The 25,927-nt window shown below is 46.9% G+C and overlaps 1 protein-coding gene across 2 annotated transcripts in view; it reads left to right on the top strand.

The window, feature by feature from the left end:
* The window catches only part of EPHB1 (EPH receptor B1), a 425,029-nt gene that overhangs the window by 313,117 nt on the left and 85,985 nt on the right, over nucleotides 1-25,927 (top strand). For both annotated transcript variants that reach the window (XR_012380507.1, XM_073899766.1), the window contains exon 6: nucleotides 17,200-17,324. Coding sequence is in view for 1 of the 2 variants with exons in the window: in XM_073899766.1 (XP_073755867.1) it covers nucleotides 17,200-17,324 (125 nt within the window). In the remaining variant the exon portion in view is untranslated. The remainder of the gene's footprint in view (nucleotides 1-17,199; nucleotides 17,325-25,927) is intronic.

Here is a 25,927-nt window from a genome sequence, read left to right as displayed (position 1 = left end):
CCACTCTCTGGCGCCTGGCCCCAGATTCAGACTGATGGCTGGATCATCCGGCTGTCAGAGAGAATTAAAGTGAATGACAAACTTTACTTCTTTTTTCTGCCAACTAGATTCAGAATGTCAGAGTTGGGGAAGGGGACCTCCGAGGACATCTTGGAAAAAATAAATAAGACAAATCAGACCGGCACATCTCAAAAATCAACTTGCTGCAAAATAAAATAGAGTCAGTGAATTTGGGACCATCTAAGCCAGGGAGAATACACGCAAGGGCCTAGAGGGCCGGGCTGGCAGTGGAGAGGAGCAAAGCAGGGCCAAGTGTCAGGCTGCAGGGAGTGGTGAGGGCCGCAGAGAACCATGGAGAACAGGCTCAGCTCCAGCAAGTGGTGCCCTACCCAGCACTACCAAACTTAGAAGCTGAAAACCTAGATTTAAATTGCTGACTTTTTATTTATTTATTCTTTAAAGATTTTATTTATTTATTTATTTATTTATTTGTCAGAAAGAGAGAGAGGGAACAAGCAGGAGGAGCAGCAGGCAGAGGCAGAGGCAGAGGGAGAAGCAGGCTCCCCGCTGAGCAGGGAGCCCGATGTGGGGCTCGATCCCAGGACCCCGGGATCATGACCTGAGCAGAAGGCAGATGCTTCACCGACTGAGCCACCCAGGCGCCCCCACCTTTCTCACCTCTTGGGCTCAGTGCAGCAGAGGTACAGTGAGGGATCCTGCAGTTGGGCCCTCTCTCGGCTCTTCACATGACTCGTGCAAGTTCACTGAACTACCACGACCCCTTCTTTCTCAACTGTAAAATGGGAGTAATGAGCCCTGCTTTCTAGAGCTGTTGTGACAAGCAAATGAAATGGGACAGGAAGTCACTTTGTGAACCAGGCTACGGACTGGGGGATGAGCCTCATTTCTGAGCCAGACGACGGTTTGCTGGGCTCTCTTCCCAGGCTGTTTCCTTCTGAGGCCCCTCCATCTCTTTGTTTGGGACTGATGTGATCCCCATCAGATAAATGACAGGTATCGGTTTGTCCATTCTTCGAGGGAGGAGTGGGCACCAGCAAGGCGAGTGGTGAAGTCCCAGGGAGTTTGATGAGGGCAGTGGAGCCAAAACTGTGTACCTGAGCCAGGCGGATCCTGCTGTCCAGAGGAGCCTGTCCGTCTTTCCTCCTCGTGTGTTTAGAGAAGCAGCACTTGCCCTCTTACTTCTATGACGCCATCAGCAGTATTTATATCTGACATTTATATTACCCACGGTCCACGTGTGGCCCACTGTGCCTACTGCGTGTGGGATATTAACATAGTCACTGTGCCCACAGACACAACCCATTACTTAGTTTTGTTTAAAAGATACTGCTTTACTTCCATTAATGGTCATAAACCCCTATAGTTTGTCCATTTTGTAAGGTGTTTTTGAAGCTCCTAGACAATTAAAGTCACTCAGAGATGCTACTTTTCCTACAAAAGAATTACCTAGCCCACCAATTCCTCTGAACACATCACCTAATTTGCATTATTCCTTGGTTAAATATAGTATTTGCATGCATAAAGAATAATCTTTGAATATGAAAAGGAATTTTATGATATTGCAATATACGAGCTCTTTGGAGGAAAGATATTATGTAAATCTCAAAATTAAATATTAAAACAATATTACAGTGCTGCCTATAAAAATTTAGAGCGTTAAGATCCATATGCTGAAACCAGTTCATTTTTAGGGGCTGGTCTCATTGGAAATTAGTAGGCGAAATTTGCTCCAAAGTAGAGAAAAGATTGAGTCAGAGAACTTTAAAAAGACTGGAATGACTTTAAAGAAAACTTTCATTCAAATTAATAAAGAAAAGTTTAAAAACCTTAAGTAAATGAAACTTTCACTGTTCTTAATTCAATTTCATAGTTCACTTCATTGCTTTCTTCCCATTGTTAATTCTTAAAAGGTTGTTTTTATTGTTTCTTAAGCCCTGACACTGAGAAGGAAATTTTAAGTGGTCTCAGGAAGGTGTGGGCCATATTTCCCAACAGTGCTGTGTTGTCTGTTGAGCTGAGTAGGTCAGCAGGTAGCACTGCTCTTGATCAAAGTCATGGCACCCCACCCCCACCCCCTGCAACCTTGGGGCTCTCCACGAGATGATGAGCTCTACGCAAAATCAGCCCTTCTCACCTACGCCAGCTTCAGGAGGGAGGGACCACACCGTGTTAGGCACAGGGAACCTTGATAAGTACTTGCCAGTTTCCTTTAGTCCCTCCATAGTAGTTAGTACATAAATGTTTGCCTGGGGCGTGGTGCTAGCCAGCTGACCAGGTATCTCCCCGCTCTGTGGCTCCTGAAAGGAAAGCTGAAGGGAACGATCTTAGGATGACGCCAGCAGCCCCGATCTACTCAGAGGAGCGCAGTGAGATTCAGCCGCACTCGAAGGGGGTTATTTATTTATTTAAGCGCTCTAACTTTGGGAATGTATTCATTCATTCAACACAGCCTTTGTGACCGCTTTCCACAGGCTGACTCATGGGTTCCTGCTTCTAGGGGCTCCCGTTCATTCGCTTTCTCAACAAATATTTATTGAGGCTCTCTGTGCGTCATGCACTGCTCTAAGCACCAGGAACACAAGAGCCAACAGCACAGACAAAAATCGATGCCTTGCGGAGCTCACATTCTAGTCCACAGCACTCACTGGGACTGGGGTCACGGGCCCAGACAAGTCACAAGGGAGGAGACGACTAGCTGGGAAGCAGCACTAAGGACCGGTCAGCTGGGCTCTTGGTCCCACAGCCTGCTGTGGTGCCAACTTGCACTTTCCCAAAGTTAGGAGGCGGCCACATGTAGTTGAGAGAGAGCATCTCGGACTGTGGTGGTTAGGCTGAACACTGACCATGTTGGGTGGCCTATTTCACTGACCAAGTTGGACTTCTTATGGACAGATATCACCTGCTGGACCGCGCGGTGTTTGCTTGTGGGTGTTCTCCGTCTTTCCGGTCCTGGGCAGTGAGTGGTGGTGCTGCCCACAGCTGGGGAGCAGCTGAGAACACCCCGCCCTGCATTCCTGCCGGAGGATGACTGGAGGGCCCTTTGGGGCCTGGGGCTCATTTGCTCATTGCACTCTAGCTTGGGCCAGGCATTCTCAGTCTGTGGTTTGTTAGGGGCAAATGGGACAGACCTACTGGCAGTGAGATTGTAGTAGGTTCCTTACCCCGTTCCAAGTCCAAATGAGATTGCAGTAGCCCTTCTCATAGAGGAACCTCATGGAGGGAACTTCTAGCTGGATTATGAGCTAGTTGCTGTTCGCCCCGTGGCCTTGGCAAAGGAGGTGGGAGGGAGGAGGAGTCCTGGTGATGTGTCTGCCCTGCACTCCTGCAGCAAATGTCAGCTCCGTGAGCCACAACTATAATCTTCGGACAGCACGCCCATATCCATCTTATTGGCTCTTGTTCCCCAGTGTCTAGCTAGATGCCTGAAATAATAGAAGTCAATAAATGTTTATTGAATGGATTAATAAATTATCAAGCAAATATATGAATGAGTGCCTCGGTCTTTCTTAGACTCAGCTCAGACCTCAACAAATGGTGCAGCTTGAGCTCTCTCTGTGGTCTCTCCTTCCTCATGCATCTTTGGGCAGATGCTATGATTGGAGTCAAGCCCCTACATTCTTCCAGATGTTGCTGAGATGTGGATCTTCCTGGGGGCACTGTCCTCCTAAAACATGGCCCTGGGAGAGACACTGTGCGGTGGCCCGGGCAAGCCCCAGCTGCTGGAGCAAGCATAGCTGGGGTGGTTGGGCCGGCGTTCCGATGTACTGTCTGTCCACCGGCATGCCAACTCCGTGCCTATCATTTTCACAGCACCAGCCATGTTAAACAGGCAGGAGCACCAGGGGTTTTTGAATGCCGCAATTAACAAAACAGTAATCAAGCTAAGTGTTTAATTTCAGAAAATTAACATTTTCTCGGAGCGGATGTGAAAGATGGAGAAAAAAGGCACATTAAATGTTCTGGGTAAATAAAGGCAACACCAGACCACAAATATTTTCTGGTTCAAGGGAGACTTTTTGCCAACCCTCAGGCCTTGGGATCAGTTTCCTTCTGAGACCGGAGCTGCAGGACATCAGCAAAAGAATGGAGCCCTAGGATTTTAAAATGCGTGTGCCTTTCTTTTCTTCTTCTCTTCTCTTCTCTTCTCTTCTCTTCTCTTCTCTTCTCTTCTCTTCTCTTCCCTTCCCTTCCCTTCTCTCTTCTATCCTCTCTCCCCTCCCCGCCCTGCCCCTCCCCTCCTCTCCCCTCTTCTCTTCCCTTCCCTTTTTTTTCTTTTCTTTTCTTTGCTTTGCTTTGCTCTCAGAACAGAGCAAATGCTTTATCTGTCCAGAAGAGCTCAAGGGCACAAGGGCCCCCTGTGAGCACATCTGCCCCGTAGAAAATCCTGATGTGTGTATTGTCCGTCTCCGAACTGTACTAGTTATAAGGATGATACCATGAGTTCTTGAACGTGCATTAGTTTTTCATGCTCATAGGCCATATTTCTCCTGATAGACTTTATGACTCCCAAGGGGAAAGACCAGGTCCCACTCCTCCACTGACCCCTGTGCGTCAGCACAGTGTCCTCTGTTCTGGCCCTTACAGAATGTTCATTGTAGTGCTTCATAAACCAGCTGGCCGTCTTTTGTTTGCAGGCGCGAGTTTGCACGTGGGGAGGGAAGCTTGTGAGGAGGTGGGTGTGCAGGGAGCTGGTGGGGACAGGACCTCCTGGTGCCTGTTGGCTTATCAGATGCCCTGGAAGAGAGTGAGGGCCCAGGACAAGGCCTGGAAGGGCAAGGGAAGCAGCTGTGCAGCAGGCACAGGGTGGGGTTGGAGCACAACGGGCAGCCTTGAGGCTCGGTGATGAGGTGCCACAGTTCGGCAGGGAGGGAGGGCTGTCGGGGGTTGTGGGGGTTGCGCTGAATGTGACCATGGGTCCTGGGGGTGGGAGGACTGGAAATGTGGTTTAGTGAGCAGCTTTCCTAAAGGGTGTCTCTCAGACAGCTGACATCGAGAACAGAGAAAACAAAGCAGGAGACTGAGCGAATGTTTTTGCAAATACATAGGAGACATGCCAGGGGCTCCCAGAAGTGTTCAGGGACAGCAGCAAGGGGGGGGGGCGGGGTTCAGTTCTGCACATGTGTGATTAGTGGACATCTTGAGTTCCCAAGTCCAGGAATTAGTTATGCGGTTGGGTATTTTCTCCACAATGTGGGAGATAAGCTGGGTTGCTGAGGGTGAATGGAGAAGTATTGGCGTCGAAGGTTTGAGGAGCATGCAGTGCCATTGCAGAGAATGGTAGATGGGACTGAGCAGAGAAATCCATTTCCAGAAAGTGTTGAGGGTTCCTTGGAAGCAGGTGATCATGTGTTTACAAAGCTGTCCATCTGCCCTGGTATGTGACTTTCTCAGCAGTGCATAACTGACCCTACATGAAGTTAATCGTGGATCTCTCTCGGGATGAGTTTTGCTGGTTGTGTCCTCAGAAAAGATAAAGGTGACTCACACCTGAGGGCTAAGGGAGTACTGTCAATTGTGTTATTGCAAAGATGGACCTGGGCTGGCTAATGAGGGATGCACATAAGGAAGAGGGCTGACGCGTGGGGTGGAAGTCAAGGCTGAGAGGGCTGGGTGAGCCAACCAAAGTTGCAGTGGCTCGTCAGAGGTTGCCGAGAGGAAGAAGACTTGAATTTGTGGCTTGGAAAATGGAGCCACTTCAGGTGAGGCTGAATCCAAGTGTGCCATGAGAATGGGCAGACGTGGAAGAGTGGTGGGGTCGGGGAACGTGGAAGTCATCCACCGAAGGGCAAGTCCTGGGATGGAGCAGACAGAAGCCTGAGTCTTCAGTGAGTCGGGTCTGGTGGCAGGAGGGTGTACACAGTGCTCCCAAGCTTGGCGAGCCACAGCACCACCAAGTGACATTTTAACAGAGGGTGCCAAAGATGGTGAGCAACGGTGTGGAAGTGGTGGCTGGGAACAAGGAGGACACAGCCCGCTTCCCAACCCTGAGGTGTGCTGGGCATGAAACTGTACACTGCTGCATTTCAGAGGGCTGCAGGGCAGAGGTGTCCCCGGGAGTCAGAGCCAAGGGGAGAGGGACCCATATGGTTCTGGGGATGGGGATGCACAGAGAGGGGCTCGCCACTGGGCATTGCAGGAGGGAAACATGCCTGCAGGACAGGACGAGGGGCTCTGGGGCTCTGGGTCCTACAGCTGGAAGCCTTCCATCTCCGGGATCAGGGAGGAGAGTCCCGGAGACTGCAGACACAGCAACCCTGCCTGGTGTTGGTGGTGGCGATGTCAGCCTTAGGGCGGTAGTGGTAGGTTCCCCCGATGTGGGGGCGCCCTGCTTGAACATGTGAACATGTGTGGGTGAGAGCCAGGTAGGAAGAGGCACACAATCTGCTGCAGGGTATCCTTTGCTCTCCCGTGGCCTCGCCAGGGCCAGGGTTTCTGTGAGTCGCCTTCTGTGATCAAACATTCAACAAAGTGGAGCGGCCATGGTGCTTGTCCCACGCCTTCGGGAGGCAGAGCGATGGGTCTGTCTCGGCCTCCCTGCCCTGGGACCAGGCACCGCCTGGCAGGTGCCCCTCATGCACTCACATATCCCTTCAGAGCCTCCCACCTGCCACAGGGCCACAGCACTCAGGTTTGCCTTCCTTTCCACAATGCGGGGCCATTTCCCGGTGTGCCTTCTGCTTATCCCAGCAAGGAGGAGGAGCCAGGCATGGTGACCTAGGAGGGCCCCCAGGACCCCACAAGCCGGATGCTTCCTTCCTCTGTCTGGAGCCCCCTGATCTCCCTGAGGAACTGCCCTCTCCCGTGCTGGGCATCCCTGGGGCTGGGTGCCTGAGTGTAGGGGGAGGGAAAAGATGGCTGGCACCATCATTTCTGGCACTGCTCTCACCTGCTGAGGACTTAGGGAAGTCACTTCCTCTCTTGTCTTCAGTGCTTAAATCCATAAACTGGAAGAATTGGCAGAAAACTGAATGACCTCAGATGTCCTTTCAAAATTTTATATTCTGAACTCTAGATTTCTAGACAAATGGTTCTCAAATTTAAGTGTGCATCAGAATCCCCTGAAGGGCTTCTTAAAACACAGATTGCTGAGCCCTAACCCCAGTTTCTGATCCAGTAAGTCTGGAGTGGGGCTCAAGATTCTGCATTTCTTACCAGTTCCTAGGCAATGTTGATCTGGGATCACATTTTGAGAACTAGCAGGGTCAGTTGGATGATCCCAATAAAGACACCCCCCCCCCATCAGAGTTAATATCACAAATGAGAGCTTCTGCTGTAAACCTACATCCCCAGAGCAGCTCCCAACCTCCCACACCCAGCTGTCATAATACTCCTGCCCTTAGTTTGGAACCAGGGCCTTCATGGATGGACCCAGGAAGGAAGCACCTGTCTGGGGTATAGGGCTGCCTCAGCCACTCAGGCCTAGAGCCCCCACTTTCTCTCCCACTCCTGCTTCATTGAGCCCATGGTGAGACTCAGCCAATATTCTACAACAGAATCAAAATGATGCCACCCCCACAAAGCAGTCCTCTGTCCTTAGTTGACTCCAAGGTAAAGAGGGAGATTGGAAGAGGATGTCAGGGTCATCTCAAGGCAAGCCCAGAGCAAAAGTCTTAAGAAGCCAATGTCCACAATAGGGGAAAACAATTAGAAGAATAATTAATTCTGCTTTTGTATTCATATCCAGTCTCCAAACTAATTGCTTATTTGTTTAATCTACTTTGGCCAGAAGTGTTACTGCACCAAAAATATTTAATGAGTCAGGCTTCCTAATGTAAAATTCAAGCGTATTTGTGCAATGAAATGAGTTTTCATCATCAGAGGGAGAACCTGTTATCTAAGCAATACCTTCTCGACAAAGTTATCTCCCAGAATAGAAATGTCAGAGGAAACACAATTCATCGTTTGCACAGTTCATCTGTGTGCAAACTGTTCTTTGTCTTTAGTACTGGTGGGCCTGAAGTCTTTAGCTGACATTTAAATCGAGATTTTAGTTTTTTCTTAAGAATGTGTTTCATATAAGGAACAAGATAACCCACTGCCACCAACTCCTCACTCCCAATCTCATCACCCATGCCTTTTAGGAGCACCCATAATTTAATCTGAGGCCTCAAGGGGACTTCTGGAAGCTGCCCAGAATTTTTGGATCTCTCTGTGAGCCCTTCAGAGTCTGGGCTGGGGAAATGGGAAATGGACTGGCTTCAGGGCTCTGGGACTCTTGCTTCTGATTCACCCAGAGCAGCTCTGAATTGTTCAGTTTCTCCTTTAATGCTTCAAGGAAAATTTTGTTGGGAGAAAGGATTCCACGGCTCTTGAAACAGAAGGAAAATTAGAAAGCTACTAACGTTAGGGTAGCATTTCAGCTGAAACCTCTCAGTGAGGTGGCAACGGCCCCAGCTCCCGCCTTTTGCCTCTATGCCATGTAAAGGCACTCCTGTCCCCGGGCCCCCAGTACTGCTATATTCAGACCCCCTCTGTATTTCTCCCCAGGTGCAGGCTCCTCAATGCTGCACTTCACCTGCTCCATAGAGGGCAGGTCACACCCTTGCCTCCCCTCCCCACTGCACCTTCCTCCCTGAAGGGCCACTATCCGTGTTAGGTACCGGTACATGATTTTCTGACCCTTTTACTTCCAGTGTCTTTAGAGAAGAGTCTGCAATCATTCCAGTAAGGGCAAACTTTTATGGAACATCTGTTATGTGCTGACATGGTGGGAAGAGGCTAAAGACATGACTTATGCCCTAAAGGGTTTATTCTAGTGATGGAGAGCAGAGATGAACACCTAGGAAGTTAGATCACAGTGCACTGTCCCAAAGTGACAATTAGAGTTGACAAGAGTTACTAAAATAAGGGCTCTGAGTTGGGAGGAGGGGGGACAGGGTGCTCTGGTGAGCGTGGTCAAGCGGGACTAAGGCAGGGCAGTGTATGGCCTGATCTGTGCCTCTGAAGGCTACTGGGTTATGAAGAGATGTGTCAGAGATCCCCAAAGCTGGGTTCTGCTGGGACACGGTGTGGGGAGCACTTAGAAGAAAGCAATGGGCTCCTCTAGGGGACAAGGGGGCGGGAAGCCTGGACAGGCCAGTGGCTGCCATGTTTTTTAAATGTTAAAGGGGACTTTTTCCAATGGGAAGCCATTGAAGATATTTTTTAAAAGATTTATTTATTTATTTTAGAGGGAGAGTGAGCGTGAGTGGGGGAGGGTAGAGGAGAGGAGAATCTTAGACTCCCTGCTGAGCACGGAGCCTGATTCGGGGCCCAATCTCAGGACCCTGAGATCATGACCTGAGCCAAAATCATGGGTCAGACGTTTAACTGAGTGAGTCACCCAGGCGCCCCCCCCATTGAAGATTCTTCAGCATCAGAGGAACATGTGTGAGTCAAGCTTTGGAAAGAGTAATCTGGCTGCAGTGTAATTTGAAGTGAAGAGGCCCAGAAGTGTACAAGGGAGGTGGGACGAGATACTAGGTGAAAGGAGATACAGGTGACAAGGTCAGGAGAAAGGCAGGGACAGAGTGAAGAAAGCATCCATGACACCTGGACCTGAGTCACACTGTCAGATGGGTGGGCCATGACTCATCCCTTCCTCAGAGTCACAAGTTCTCCTTGTCCTCAAGGACAAGGAACCTATTGTTTACATCCTAGATTACTTCCCAGAAAAACTTTAAGTCATCGTGAGATGTCACAGGAAACCATCTGTCTTCTGGAGCATCCATCACACCAACCTCTAGGGAACCTGCTGTTAACCTTCCTCTTCTCCAAGCTCATTCTTCTCCATCATTTCCATCTTGACTGAATAGACGTGTTCATTTATCCCCACAAAGATATTTATCAGATAAGTACCCACGATGGTCACTGGGTCGCGCTTTTCACATTTACATCAGGAGCTATGCCCAGGCATTGCTTTGCATACGTAAAGAGGAGTGGACCCAGAAGAAGACTGTGAGGTGGTTGCTGAGACCCCTAGCCTAGCGGACTAGATCTAGGTAGAAGGAGCAGTAGGCTGTACAGGGCACATCCACAGAACATTCGAAAAATCCATAACATAAGGATTAATACTCCTGTTTTATAGTTGATGAATTTGAGGCCCAGAGAAGTTAAGTGACCTTAGTCCAAGATCACACAGTAAGCAGATGGCAGAATAGGAATCCACATCTCCCTACAGCATCTGTAGAGTCCATAGTTCTTCTCTCTTTTTGCCAATTCCTACTGCCCTGGGCTGGGCCCTAGGTTCCTGACTATTCCTCACCCTGCCTGTTTTCCTCATAGCTGGGGTCTGTGGTATACAGATTGCAGGTGGTTAGTCCAAGAATAATTTTGCTGGGAAATGCTATTCTAGAAAGAATAGAAGAGATTAGCATTACTATGTAATCCAGCAATTTTACAATGAGATATACACCCAAGAAAAATGCAAACGTAGGTCCGCACAGAAACTTGTACATGAATGTTCCTAGCAGCATTATTCACAACAGCCAAAATGTATAAACAACCCAAATGTCCACTGGCTGATGGATATTTCTCCTAGAAAAATCAACTCCCAGGAAGGTAGAAGAGATTACTAAGCCTTGAGGCACACTGTTCAGTGTGGTGCAGCAACATCTCTCTAAGGGGTCACTGTGAGGACCTTCCTTCTGCCACACATCACACGGGAGGGCCAGGGAGTACTCCCCCCACCTGCCCAGCATGAGTTATCATGGGCAAAGCAGATGGACTCTTTCTATGGGCCTCCTTGGAAAATTCACATAGGAAAAATCCCCCTAAGTGGAGAAGTCATTTATCTTCCAGGAGATTTACGAGGGCTGTCACCTGAGCCAAGGTGAAGGGGACTCAGCTGTGACCTGCGCCCCAGCTCCTAAGGTGGGTGAGAGGTGGCCTCAGAACAAGGCTGTCCCTAGTAGTTTCTACCTGCAGAAGCAGCACTGTTTTCCCTTTAGATGAAATCTGCCAAAATTTTAAATCCAATTTTCATATTTTTTATAAACTCTTCAGGCATTTTACTCTAATAGATCAACTTAATTTTGAATGTGTGTGTGTGTTGCTTCTACTTTTCTTTAAAACTACTTTAAGTACTTTTGATGTCTCAAATAAAATATTTTAATACAGTAAACTGTTATATTATTTATTATATCCCCAAATGGATTATGGTTAAAGCTGTTGAAAGAATTATTTTGACACAAAAATCAATTAAGACATTAGAATGCAATTTTTAATAAGCAAAGATAATGCATTAGAACGTGGTAATTGTCCTAGAAAAAAAGCATCAACTTATTCCCATATTTTGGGATTTGAGATGCTTAATTGTTGGGGGGCGATGGAAATGCCCTTATTAAATAAGGAAAACAAAATGAATAAGAGGAAAACTTCAAATATGACTGAGTCGGTAACTAAAGGGTCAAAGAATGTCATAAACATAAAATGTATGGTCCAGGTGAACCTGAGATATGACGGCAAGGTTTCCATACATGAAGACTTGAGGTTCTGGATTCTGGGTTAACTCCTAAGAGTCACACCACCCTCCCAGACCACAAGCAGCCCTATGATCTCCTTTAGAGCCCTCTTTACAAATGGAGGGCTGGGTGGTGTCTGGCCAGGGCCAGCCCCAAGGCCATGGGCGGTGGTAACCTGTGACCAGTTTGGGCCCACGGTTGCCTCGTGTCACCTGTGAATTCTTTCATAACTTGTAGCCAGGGCCGTCCTGTCCCAGCAATTTATCCACATCTCGTTTGTCAGCTCAGGCGAGAACATTCTGTACACTTTCTCTGCTATATGTGATATACTATCTTACGTCTGCCTGCTTCAAAAGCAATTTGGGAGTATGATCTCCCCAAAGCCTTCCTTGGTGAAAAAGAGATAGTGACTCACTGACTCAGCCCGTCTTTGCATCTTCTCCATCCCTGAGCCCCTTGACCAGTGGAGGTTAAGTCTCTCGCTGCTTCTGACACATTTAAAGGGCCTCTTATTATTGGCAATAGCCTCACTTACCAGACACTCCTGGTCCTGGTTCTTTTTGAACCAAGCTGATTTTACCTCAATGCTTGACAGGACGTTTTGCATTGCCTCTCCACTCTTTTCTTTGCATCCTGACTTCTTATCAGGTCCAGCCTCTATTGCGCTAAGAAGGAGTACAGGGCAATTTTGATCATATTTGGGGCTTTGGAGCATCTTGTCTTTAGGACAAACACATCCTTCTTGAGCCCTCAGTGCCTTTTTGCCCCAAATAGCCCCTAAGCTAATTCTTTATTCTTACTTTTTCTAAAAGAAGGTCTGTATTTATTTCTTTGCTAAATTTTAATAATTTTTTGAACTCTTTATTTTCATTTTCTTCTCTCCATAGAATATTTAAGTTAGTCAAAAGCGATCTTGTGAGGGAGACACTCTTTAAGAATTCAGTCAAACTATTCCTTCATCTGAGGATGCAAGTTTATGAAGAAAAGACAACGGGCCAGGACTTACTGTTGAAACCAGCATATTTGGGGGTTTGTGAGGGCTGCTGCTTTGAATTAGTCTTCCCATTCCTCTAATCTGCCTTAGTTTTGCTAGGAGAAGGGGGTGTTTGTGTGGATATCTGAGTTCATTTTTTATTTTCTATTTTGTCGAAGGTTTCATAACATGTAAAAACCAGATTTAGAGGTGGCATTTGCACTTGGAGAAGAAAAAAAAAACAAATTTGTTACCCACAAAAACCAAATTGGTGATCACCAATGTCAGAGCACCAAATGTAAGCTGCCTTTGATTTTCAGGGAGGAAGAGTAATACTCTTTTACTCTTCCATGTGCTAAATCCCATCTCAATTAAAACATAAGACATTTAGAGTGACCTGTGTGAGGATAAACAGCCTGCAAGGGGGCCTATGAACATCTATCATCACCATAAATCTAAGCAGTGTGGGCAGTGGTGACCCTTACCCTCTGGCAGCTTCTCCCGGATCCACGTGCTGATTGGCTGCTCGGAGGACTTTGCCATCTGTGTAACAGGGGTGTTCTTCTCAGATTTGGCTCTGGATTGCTTCTGGATCACCCTGCCCTATGGTTGCCTCTTTACGACCTAACCGCAGCTAGATGCCAGGGATCTTCAGGGCAAGGCTGTGACTTTTTTTACACATCCTTCCATCCCCAGTGATTAGAGCAGGGGCCTGGCACAATGGCTGGCAAATATGGTGAGTCCTGAATGATGATTTTTCAGGGATTAAAGGCAAAGAAAAGAACCAAGTCCATCAAAATCCTCAGGCCATTAGGGTTAATCTTTCCAATTTTTAACCCATGGTGCTTTAGCTCTCCAGGGAGAGGAGGATCCCGAAAACCTATATGGCACTGACGTGGTTGTCAACATGTAAACGATGTTTCCATGCAGGCTGGAGGGCAGCATGGAGCTGGGCAGCGAGTGTAGCAGGGGTGGGGGAAGCAGGCTTCCCCAGACCGCCTGTGTTGGTGGGCCCACCGGGATCCCCCCATCATCTGGCCTGACTCCAGAAACTGCCCCGCCTTCCTCCTTTCCCTGGCTCTTGCCAGTGTACTAGAGGTCAGGAATGCCACCCATGAGCCATCCCCACTTAAGCATCCAGCCTGTGGCTAACTCCAAGCTCAGTTCCTGGTTTCCTTTTACATAACTTAGCAGCAGCATTTCACACATTCTCTCCTCCTGCGGACACTCGTTGCCACTTGACTTCTAGGTAATCACACTCCCCTGCATCTTGCCATCTCATTAGCCTTGCTTCTCCAGCCCCTTGGCAGTTTCTCCTCCTCTCCTGAATCTTAGACCATATATTCTCTTCTCATTCCCACGAGGATCTCTGTCTGCTCTGCAGCTTTCAGTATCTCTGAAATACTGATGGTTCTACGCCAGTATCTCCAGCCTGGACCTCCTATCCGTGCATTTGCCTACTCAGACAGCTTCTACTATGTCTTGCCGCATCTCAGTTCATGGCAGCCCCATCCTTGCAAATGCCCAGGCCAAAAACCTTGGAGTCATCTGGGCTCTTCTGTTTCTTCCCCATCCCACATCCTGCGAGATGTGCTAAATTTATTCAGAATCTGACCACCCCCATTCTCACCACCTCCACCACTCCGAACCTGGTCCGAGTAGCCACAGTCTTGCAGCTGGATCGTTGCAATAGTGTGAAGCTAGAGCTTTCAGCTTTGGCACGGCCCCTGCATTCTATTTGCAACGCAGCAGAGGGTGATGCTGTTAACGCGCAAGTCAGATTATGTCCCTCCTCTGGTCACCACCCTCCCTCTCACTCAGGGTAGAAGCCATTGCCTGTGGCCTCGTCTCTGCTCCAGTCCCACTGGCTCTTCGCTGCTTGTCTGGAACACCAGGCTGCTCCCAGGTTTAAACCATTGCCCTGGCCCTTCCCTCTCAAATGCTCTTCTCCCAGGTGTCCACATGGCTCTGTCCCCTGCTTCAACCCCGTGCTTCTGCACCTACTTCTCAGGCAAGGCCTTGCTGACGCGATAATTTCGAACTACAGCCTTCTCCCAGCTGGCCTCCTACACTTCGGCATTCTCTGTCCCTTCTCCTCTGCTCCATTTCTTCCTGTTGTTACTTAATATTTTAACATCCTTTGTGATTAATTGATTACATGTGGCCTCTGAATCCCTCCACTAGCAAATAAACTCCATGAGGGCAGGAAATTTTCTTTCATTCGCTATGGAATCTCTAGAACCCAGAATGGTGACTGGCACATGGCAGATTCTCTGTGAACATTTGTTTAATTAGTTCATTAATGGACCTGGGCCATGCTGCTAAGTTAGGAGAAAGAGAAGGTGCATTTGATGGTTGAATCAGGATCAAAAATTATTTCAGTTTACCAGGTTCATAGGCCAGATGTTATACCATAAAGGTAAAAACATACACGTAAATCCCTGTAGTCAAAGCCAAAAGCAAACTCTACAAATAAAAAAGGTGGAGCGCACCATGAGAAAACCTAAAGGTTGTATTTGACAGTGATTTCACAATCGAATGGCAGGGAAGTGTTTTTTATGCAAAAAAGGCTGATGGCCACATTAACAGATGCATGGTACACATATCATGGGAGATATTAGTTTTACCCTAATCTTTGCTGCCTAACCAGCAGTGGGAGAATTGGATTTACCTCTGGGCCACATGCCTAAAAAGACAACATGAGCCCCATTTGGAAAGGAGCCACCTCAGGTGACAGCATGTCATGGGAGAAATGTTCATAGTATCTGGCCATTCTTTTCAGTAGGAAAAACTCAGGGAAGACCTAACTAGTTTCTTTAGCTATTTGACAAGCCATTCTGTGGAAGAAGGAACATTCTGTATTACTTTAGTCAGTGGAACTGAGACTGTTGAGAAGAAGACAAATTTCAGATAAGGATAAGAAGACATGCAAATTGGTGAGAGCTACCCAAGGATAAAGCCACAGAGGCAGTGAGCATCCCATCCCTGGGGACACAGCAGGGCCCAACAGAGAATCCTTGAGAGGGGGATTCAGGACTGCATAAAATCAGGTCTTCCATGAAGCAGACACCAAGGTAGGCTTATAGGTGCCAAAGATCGGGGAAATGGGAGGGGAGGCCAGAGGAAGCCGGGATAGCCATCAGATCACAATGAAGGAGAGGGCAGGAAGGAAAATTGGATGGGAAGACTCTTAGACCTCCACGCTGTACAAAGAAGCATTGGAGAGTCTGATGGGGAGTCCTCGGGCGAAAGCCGCCCAGCAGAAGAGTCAGGAAGGGGTCTTTCGAAGCATCCTCACTGCCCTCAGTCAGTGACTGCAAGCAGCCTGTGGGAGACGGGGCGCTGTGTGGATGCGGTAAATGTTTTTGGAGTGCAGCAGGGGGGCCATGAGTCAGCCATGCTCCCAGGGGTGGGAGCTCTGACAGGTGCATCTTCAGGGCCACCTCAAGGTCCCCTAATGGGAACTGAGCAGGGTCCTGGGTGGACTCTCTGATTCTAAGCCCTCCTAACACCGTGTCTCACACTGTGCTCTCTTGTGGCTCCCGGGACTGTGGACATCTTCACAAGTGCTCTGCAGCCCCATCCCCGGCCTACACGTCCTCGGTGCTCCCTGAGATCCCAGCGAGCAGAGAGCGCAGAGCGCAGCGACCCCCGTGCCCAGGCCCGCAGCTGCGCTCTGGAGGGGGATCCGTTAACTTAAAGTGAGGCTAGTAAATGTCACTCCACCACAGTCCCCCAAGAAACCCGTGTGAAGTGGGGAGGAAATGACCTTCATAGCTACAGAAGTGCCAGGACTAAACGGAACAGCCCCTGAGCAGAGTGCAGACTGAAGCCTCATCCATTACCCGCCTCCTCCCCTAGAAAGACAACCCTCATTTGTCATTTCCAGACTGTTTTCATTTTACTTACACCGTGTGAAAAGGGTCGAATTGGGAAATAAATAATCTTATTTCCGAACAGAGATTTTGGAATCACTTCACAGATTTTGGAATTATTATCCTGTTTTCCAAATGTTTGGTTTGTGTATCATTTCTTCATTTATATTTGTGGGCTCTTTATTGCAAATGTCCTCATTTGGAAAACTCTGACAAAAGTCTGAATGAGCTCGGTTGTTGGTCTGTGTTCATGTCTTTTTGAGAGATGCCTCCTCCCTTTCTTTTGAAGTGCAGCAAAATCCTGCATGCAGTTTCAGAAAGAGATGTTTGCTAGAACATTCCTTTCTATTGCAGTAATTCTGCACTGACCAATTCTACTCTCTCATTAGCATCCTTCTCTCCAGGTGATCTCCTCTCTATAGTAGCTCTGCCAATTAATGAGAGACTGAGATCCCTTCACCACCTTCTGTTCAAAAACATTCCCTTGTCCCTCTTGTCCCAGTGTTGGAAGCCTAGACTTGCCCTGGTTGTCACCCCCTCCCTAAATGGCTCCAGCTTCCCCAGGCCACACTGTTTTCATGGGATTCCTCCAGCCATCTCTTTTTTGTCAAGCCTTTCTCTTCCCCGTGCAAAAAACACCGTGTCCATTCCAGCCCTGCCCTCATATATGTCCCCCTGTCCTAAAGTATCACCTTTTCTCCCCTTTGTTATCCGTACTCCATTCATTATGCAAAACCCACAGGAAGTTCTGCACATCAGCTCTGCTTGTGAGAAAGAAAGGGTAGGTTCAAACCCAGAGACACTTCTCTCTTCATTTATCTCTGAAAGACGACACTTGTCATGTAATTGGGGGTCTGTTCACCTGCCCTGTCTTTTCCTCTCTCCACAGCCCCTTCCACTGTTCCCATCATGCACCAGGTCAGTGCCACCATGAGGAGCATCACCTTGTCATGGCCACAGCCAGAGCAGCCCAACGGCATTATCCTGGACTATGAGATCCGGTACTATGAGAAGGTGAGCCAGCTCTGCCCACAGGCTTGCAAGACACAGGACCAGCTACTGTTCAGTGGAGTGTGGCCCACTGAGGGCACAAGTGGGTGGGCTGGAGGAAGTCCTGAGGGAGGGAGGCCAGAGGCTCCTTGGGAGAGTTTGTTGGGTCTCCCTTGGCAAAACTTTCCAAAGACCGGACACTTTCTGTACCAACTGAGGAGATAATCTCCCAGCCTACCACCCTGCTGGTATGGGCAGGCCCAGTCGCATTTTCCCAGTCGTGTATTTGCTATACCAATGTAGATGCACAAAACTGCCAAGTGTCCCTTGAGCTTCCCAGAGATTTTGTGGTTTTGTAGACCAGTGTTTTCCAAAGTGTTTGATGGTATTCTTCCAATATAAATTTGTTTATTTATAAATCATATGCTTGTACTACCGTGCTAGTATATTTGTAGAGATTAAAAACATGTAAATGGAAATTTAAAAGATGAGGTCAAAATTATTAGAAATAGAACTTTGTGTTTTATCTACTGACTGTTCTTTAGCAGCTGTTCCTGGGGCCTGCCGCTGAGCACACACTGCCAAGAGAAGGAGATGGTGCCCTATGGAGCTGGTCCCTTTGGTCTCTGGGCGGGGGGACCACCATGTTAAACTGTAGCATTTGCAAAATCCGAGGAAAATACCAACCCAACACATTTTTTTAAGATTTTATTTATTTATTTATTTATTAGAGAGAGAAACAGCATGAGAGGGGAGAGGGTCAGAGGGAGAAGCAGGCTCCCTGCTCAGCAGGGAGCCTGATGTGGGACTCGATCCCAGGACTCTGGGATCATGACCCGAGCCAAAGGCAGTCGTTTAACCAACTGAGCCACCCAGGCACCCAGACCCAACACATTTTTTGTAAAAACACCAGATTCATTTACTTGTTCCATGAGTATTTGCTATTTGGCAAGTACTACTCTAGGATATATTAACGATCTAAATAAACAGAGATTCCTGCCCTCACGGGGCTGACTTTCTGATGGAAGGAGCCAGAAAATGAACACAATAAATAAAGAGATCACATAGTATGTTAGAAAATGAATCATGCAAAGGAAAGTAGAAAAGGCAGAGAATAGTAAATGGGATCAAGAGGGTCAGGATTGGGGGAGGAGCAGGTTGCAGAATTAAATAGAACGGTAAAGGTAGGCCTCTTGGAGCAGATAGTTTCCAGGTAAAGACTTGAAAGAGATGAGGTTAACTAAGGTCAGGAACACGGCAGGGATGTCCACTATCACCACTGCTATTCAACATTGTACTAAAAGTCCTAGCCACAGCAATCAGACAACAAAAAGAAATAAAAAGCATCCAAATCGACAAAGAAGAAGTCAAACTCTCACTCTTTGCAGATGATATAATACTGTATGTGGAAAACCCAAAAGACTCCACCCCAAAACTGCTAGAACTCATACAGGAATTCAGTCAAGTGGCAGGATATAAAATCAATGCACAGAAATCAGTGGCATTCCTATACACCAACAACAAGACAGAAGAAAGAGAAATTAAGGAGTCGATCCCATTTACAATTGCACCCAAAACCATAAAATACCTAGGAATAAATCTAACCAAAGAGGCAAAGAATCTGTACTCAGAAAACTATAAAAGTTTTGAAAGAAATTGAGGAAGACACAAAGAAATGGAAAAACGTTCCATGCTCGTGGATTGGAAGAACAAATATTGTGAAGATGTCAATGCTACCTAGAGCAATCTACACATTCAATGCAATCCCATCAAAATACCATCCACTTTTTTCAAAGAAATGGAATAAATAATCCTAAAATTTGTATGGAACCAGAAAAGACCCCGAATAGCCAGAAGAATGTTGAAAAAGAAAAGCAAAGCTGGCGGCATCACAATTCTGGACTTCAAGCTCGATTACAAAGCTGTCATCATCGAGACAGTATGGTACCGGCACAAAAACAGACACATAGATCAATGGAACAGAACAGAGAGCCCAGAAATGGACCCTCAACTCTATGGTCAACTGATCTTCAACAAAGCAGGAAAGAATGTCCAATGGAAAAAAGATAGTCTCTTCAACAAATGGTGTTGGGAAAATTGGACAGCCACATGCAGAAGAATGAAACTGGACCATTTCCTTAACACCACACACAAAAATAGACTCAAAATGAATGAAAGACCTAAATGTGAGACAGGAGTCCATCAAAATCCTAAAGGAGAACACAAGCAGCAACCTCTTCGATCTCAGCCACAGCAACTTCTTCCTAGAAACATCGCCAAAGGCAAGGGAAGCAAGGGCAAAATGAACTATTGGGACTTCATCAAGATAAAAAGCTTTTGAACAGCAAAGGAAATAGTCAACAAAACCAAAAGACAATTGACAGAATGGGAGAAGATATTTGCAAATGACATATCAGATAAAGGGCTAGTATCCAAAATCTATAAAGAACTTACCAAACTCAACACCCAAAGAACAAATAATCCCACCAAGAAATGGGCAGAAAACATGAACAGACATTTTTCCAAAGAAGACATCCAAATGGCCAACAGACACATGAAAAAGTGCTCAACATTGCTTGGCATCAGGGAAATCCAAATCAAAACTCAATGAGATATCACCTCACACCAGTCAGACTGGCTAAAATTAACAAGTCAGGGAACGACAGATGTTGGCTGGGATGAGGAGAAAGGGGAACCCTCCTACACTTTTGGGAATGCAAGCTGGTGCAGCCACTCTGGAAAACAGTATGGAGGTTCCTCAAAAAGTTGAAAATAGATTTACCATAGGATCCAGCAATTGCACTACTGGGTATTTACCACAAAGATACAAATGTAGGGATCCGAAGGGGTACCTGCACTCCGATGCTTATAGCAGCACTGTCCACAATAGTCAAACTATGGAAAGATCCAAGATATCCCCCATCTGTCCCCCTCGACAGATGAATGGATAAAGAAGATGTGGTATATACACACACACACACACACACACACACACACACACACACACACACACAATGGAATATTATGCAGCCATCAAAAGGAATGAAATCTTGCCATTTGTAACGACGTGGATGGAACTGGAGGTTATTTTGCTAAGCGAAATAAGTCAATCAGAGAAAGATATTTATCATATGACCTCACTAATATGAAGAATTCTTAATCTCAGGAAACAAACTGAGGGTTGCTGGAGTGGTGGGGGGTGGGAGGGATGGGGTGGCTGTGTGATAGATATTGGGGAGGGTATGTGCTATGGTGAGCATTGTCAATTGTGTAAGACTGTTGAATCACAGACCTGTACCTTTGAAACAAATAATACGTTATATGTTAAAAAAAAAAAAGGAAGAGGAGGGGAAGAATGAAGGGGGGGACATCGGAGGGGGAGCCGAACCATGAGAGACTATTGACTCTGAAAAAAAAACGGGGGGGTCTGGGGGGGGGGGGGGGGAGTTGGTTAATCTGGTGATGGGTATTAAAGAGGGCACGTACTGCATGGAGCACTGAGTTTTTTGTTATATGTAAAGAGTGAATCATGGAACACTACATCAAAAAACTAATGATGTAATGTATGGTGATTAACATAACAATAATAAAATAAATAAATAAAAATTAAAAAAAAAAGAAAGAGGTGAGGTTATTGTGAAGCAGGGGAGAGAGAGGCAACTGCCTATGCAAAGGCCCTGAGGCAAGGTCATGACTAGAGACTCTAGGAGCAGGTAGAGGACCAGCATGACTGGAGTGGTACAAGCAATGAGAAAGTAGCAGGCAGGTGAGAGAGGTAACCAGGGAAGGTGATCATGCTGGACCTTAGAACTTCAGCTTTCCCACTGAGTGAGATGAGGATCCATAGCAGGGTTAGCAGCAGAGGAGAGACAAAATCTGACTTCCACTTTAAGAGGATCATTCAGCTGTCTCATTAAAAACCAGCCTGCTAGATTATAATCAGCTAGAAAAAGGATGATGGTGGCTTGATTGGGATGGGAGGAGATGGGCAGGGAAATAGTAAATTCCGAATATGGAAACCGAAGAGAGAGCATCAGGATTTCTAGCAGGTTGGACTTTGGATGTGGGAAGGTTTGTGCCTGGCCCAATAAGAAGTCCCTAACCATCATTGACTTAGAAGGGGGCGTGCTGTGGTAGAGCTTGCTTGGGGTAAGGGAAGGGACAGAAGCTCAGCTCCATGTCTAAAACACCTTTGAGATCGCCAAGGAGAGCAAGCAGCTAGATGTCCATGTCTGCCGTTCAGGAGAGAGGACCATCTTGGAACAAGTCCATCTGGCAGTTGTCCCTATATAAATGGTATGAAAGCCCCGAGGCTGGCGGAATTATCCAGTGGGGTATGGGAAATTGGAAGAAGATCAGGGATGGAGACCCACAGCCCTCCAGCATGGAGGCTGTGTTGAATAGTGGAACATGACTGCCTTGGGAAGAAGGACCCTAGCTCCCCAGCTCCTCAGCTATTTTTCCCTTTACATGCAGACCTCCTCCTTTGAAACACTGTAATTAACTTCAACTTCTGATGCTATGAAGGAAGCTTATTCTCCCATTTCAGACCACATCCCTACTTCTCAGTAATTTATACTAATTATTAAACAAACACACATGCACAGCAGCTCAATGCCTGAGGCAGCTTCCACACCTCAGTGAAGCATATTATTGTCCTCACTCCAGAGGAGAGAATGCTTTCCTTGGGAACACAGAAGATCCTTTGCCAAAGCATTGGTTACCATTCAGTATGTTACTATGGAACTCTAGACTTCACTTAAGATCTGTTACATTGCCTGGATCATTTCTAATGCAAATAAAGAAAAAGACTTACCCTGTGAGGGTATTTTGCAGTAACCACGGTGATCATAATTCATCGTATATTGAGTACCTATTATGTGCCAGATATTCACAGATACATTAAGTCTGGTCCTTAAAATAAATAAAAGAAAGATGTTTGCAAGCCAAGTATAATCAATTTATAGACGATGGCACTCTCAGGTCTCAGGAAGGTCCAATGGCTTACCCATGACCATGAAGAAGCAGAACTACAGACGTTGTTACTATATTCCAGTGGTGTAAACGTCTGAGCTCAGTGTGGAACTAGATAACAATCATGCTGATGCTGAGGATCTCAAAATGAATGTGGCCTCTGAAATAAGAGAGTGCATCTTCATTTTAAATCCAAATGCTTCTAAGCAGAATAATCTGCTTCCCTGCTCCACAAGGCCAGTAAATCCTGTCTTTAGAAGATGCAAACATGGGGACACCTGGGTGGCTCAGTCGGTTAAGCATCTACCTTCGGCTCAGGTCATGATCCCAGGGTCCTGGGATCGAGTCCCACATTGGACTCCTTGCTCAGCGAGGAGCCTGCTTCTCCCTCTGCCTGCAGCTCCCCCTGCTTGTGTACTTTCTCTCTCTCTCTCTCTCTCTCTCTCTGACAAATAAATAAAATCTTAAAAAAAAAAAAAAAAAGGAAGATGCAAACACAGGAGAACTCAGCCTGGTAGACATCCTGGATTCAATCCAAAGAAACAAAACCACGATTCCTCCATTCTGTGCCCCTTCCTCTAAGCCAGGAGTCAGCAGAGTTTTTGCATAAAGGATCAGATAGGAAATATTTAGGTCTGTGGCCATACAGTGCCTGTCCCAACTACTCAACTTGACTTTATAAAAGAAAAACAGCCATACACAATATATCAGAAGGTGGGCATGGCTGTGTTTCAATAAAACTTTATTTACAAAAACCAGGAGCTGGCCATGGACCGTAGTTTTCCAACCCCTGAAAACCCTCCCTGGGTCTCCTACCTCACATCCCCCTTTCGATCTGCGCTTGGAACACCTTTTCATTTCAGCTCTATAAATACAATCAATGAGGCTTTCGCCTCCTCCAACAGCTCGTTAATAGAGAGCTCAGTTGCCATCAAGCTGATGACACTCCCAGAGCCTCTCCATGTTCATCTCCTTCCCATTTTAATATGCTTCCATTCATCATTCTCTCTTGTTTACTGTCTTGTAGCACTTTTCACTCCTGGTGTCAGCACTTGTAGGCAAACCATGGGAGGAGCATCTACATCTGCTCTCAGCTGTCTTCATGATTAAGCGTTCAGACGTTTACTTGCTTTTCATAATAACTGTCTGGGCCAGAATGGGCTGGGTTAGGCCTTGGGAATTTCTACCCTTCAAATTTTAGGATCATTTTCTCCTAGAAACTCTTTCAGACCTTGGCAATATCTTGTGCCCGATCGATTGGTTCAAATAACTGATCTGAAGTGTGGTGTTTATTCATTCATTTAGCACTGAATCGTTGAGCACCCAGGCGGTTTGGTGCCAGCCCTGTGCTGCATGTCAGGGATGGGAGCCATGGTCTCTGCCCTCAATAGCTACAGTGTCTACCTCTCACATGCTTATAAAATCAATCATGAGGCCAAAAAAAAAAAAAAAAAAAAGCAAGCAACTGTGCTCTTCGCTCTCACTCATTTTTCTAAAGTTGATTGATGGTTTTGAAGGGAGCAAGGACGAATACTCATTTTAATCACTGAACTTCTTGAAGAATGTGTGGGCTATAAAGTGATTATAGGGTAATGTTTTGTCCCCACAATCCAAATACCAATACACCAAAAGACAGTTTGCAGTAAAAAAGCTGCCTGGTCAGTGTTTTACTTCTTTCAAGAAGCACCTAATTCCACAGATTCCAGTAAAACCAGAGAATCCAGACAGTTACCCACTACCAGGATTTTGTAGTGATGGGATTTTGTCTTAATTTGCAAGGTGGTGAGGTGATTTTTATAGCTTCAGGTCTCCAGTGCATCAAGGCAGTAATGACCAAAGCTCTGGATGATATTCCTTCTGTAGTGGACGGCCTTCTTTCTGCCGGATCCTTGATTGGGAGTGGGCAAGGGGGAATCTTCCTTCTTTTTAAATAGATCAAATGATGGATGGGCAGTTCCCCCCCAGGAGTCCTTTCCAAAGGCTGATGGATAACCCCTCCATGAGGACGAACATGTAAACTTCAACCATCCCGTCAAGCTGGCCTCTAGCCTGTGGTCCCTTTAACCTGCTTCCGAAGCCTTTGTCACCACCCCATGTGTCACCACACTCCAGATAGGCCCAGTGGCTTGCAGGCTCCTGAATCTCTTTAGATCTTGCTTTCCACATTCTGTTCAGTTCTCACTCTCCACATTTCTCCATGTGGCCAATTTCTTTCACCTGTCATGACTCAACCAAGGTCACCCTCCCAATCTCCTTATTAGCCTGAGCTGGGTGACCTTCTGCTGTTCCCCCACAGCTCCCCAAGCTGCCTTCTGCCAAGTCACTCAGTCAACACTACTGTCGGCGTCTGCTCATTTGCTGGTCTGTCCCACAAGATTTTGTGTCCCCAAGGAAAGGGGCCATGCCTTGGTCCCTGCAGCCCACGTATAGCTCCCAGCACATGCTAGTGTGTCATAAATGCAGCTGCCTGGCCCAATGATTGAGTGAATACACATCAGGTCACCCTCCCCTTTGGAAAGTAGATGTTTACATATTTTAAAACAATGGCTTTTTTTTTTTTATCATTGCACTGTATTCTTTTGTCCTGGCTCAACTCCCCAAACTTCTGTGGCTTGTCTGAGGATGTGGCTTACCCACCTCTTGCCATCAGCTTTCCCCTCATCTGTCACCATGCCTCTAGAACCACTGTGCCTAGAACTCATCACAGAGCCCCAGATGTGCACCTTGGACTTGGGAGCTTCCCTCTCAGTGACCCAAGCTCTTCATTTTCACCGATGTCCCCATTTTGCTCTAAGATTTATGGTAGAGACAGGGGCAAGCCCAGACTCGAAACTTTTGTTTGGAGATAATGCATAATCTCTAAGATGTGCACATGGAAATGACCAGAGGCTAGGCTGGTGTATACGAGGGAGCTGAGGGTAAGGTATAATGATAAAGAACAGCAATGAAGAGAGTCCATGGAAAGCCTTCCTGGAAGAGGGGGCCTTAGAGGTGTTGTGGACATAGGGAACCTGCAGGGTACAGAAGAGCACTGGAGAGAGGCATTTCAGACTGGGAAAACAGCCTAAGCACAGGCCCTGGGGCCAGAGGTGTTACTAGAGGGACAACGAGGTGGCAAATTCAGGATGTGAGATTAGAATTGCTTCATTATGAAGGGCCTGCCAACCTAGATTTAGGAGTTCTGTTTTTATCTGGTAATAGCTTTAGGGAAGGTCAAAGATCTTTTTTAGAAAAGAAGTTGGGATTTGGTGGGGTGGGAGTAGCAGAAAAAATGGGAAGCTACAAAAGTCTAGGCACAAACCAAAGGTTTCATAAGATCAGCAGCAAAGAGGAAGCACCCTTGAAGGGCACCCACCACGGGCAGAGGAGTCAGAGGGATGAGAAACAAGAGCAAAATCTGCGTACACCAGAGGACAGTCATGTGCGGAAGACAGGGACTGTAGAAGACAGTGTGGAAGGTGCTGGAGAGAGTGATGGGGGCAGGGGGCTGACCCCTTGAATAGGTGAGAAGGGGCAGGGCCTGCTCTCCAGGGAGAAGGGACATGCCCTCCTGATGCTGGTGGAGGGGGGGAACTGAAGTTTGCAAGCCAGACGGACAGACACAGGCCAAAGTGAAGGCAGAGCAGGTAAGGGAGATAGTCCAGAATGGCCTC

This window comes from Callorhinus ursinus, unplaced genomic scaffold (genome assembly GCF_003265705.2).
Source record: "Callorhinus ursinus isolate GAN/ISIS: 27379988/994484 unplaced genomic scaffold, GSC_fseal_2.0 scaffold1, whole genome shotgun sequence".
NCBI lineage: Eukaryota > Metazoa > Chordata > Mammalia > Carnivora > Otariidae > Callorhinus > Callorhinus ursinus.
Note: the sequence above shows the minus strand (reverse complement) of the source record. Positions and strands in the feature narration are given on the sequence as shown.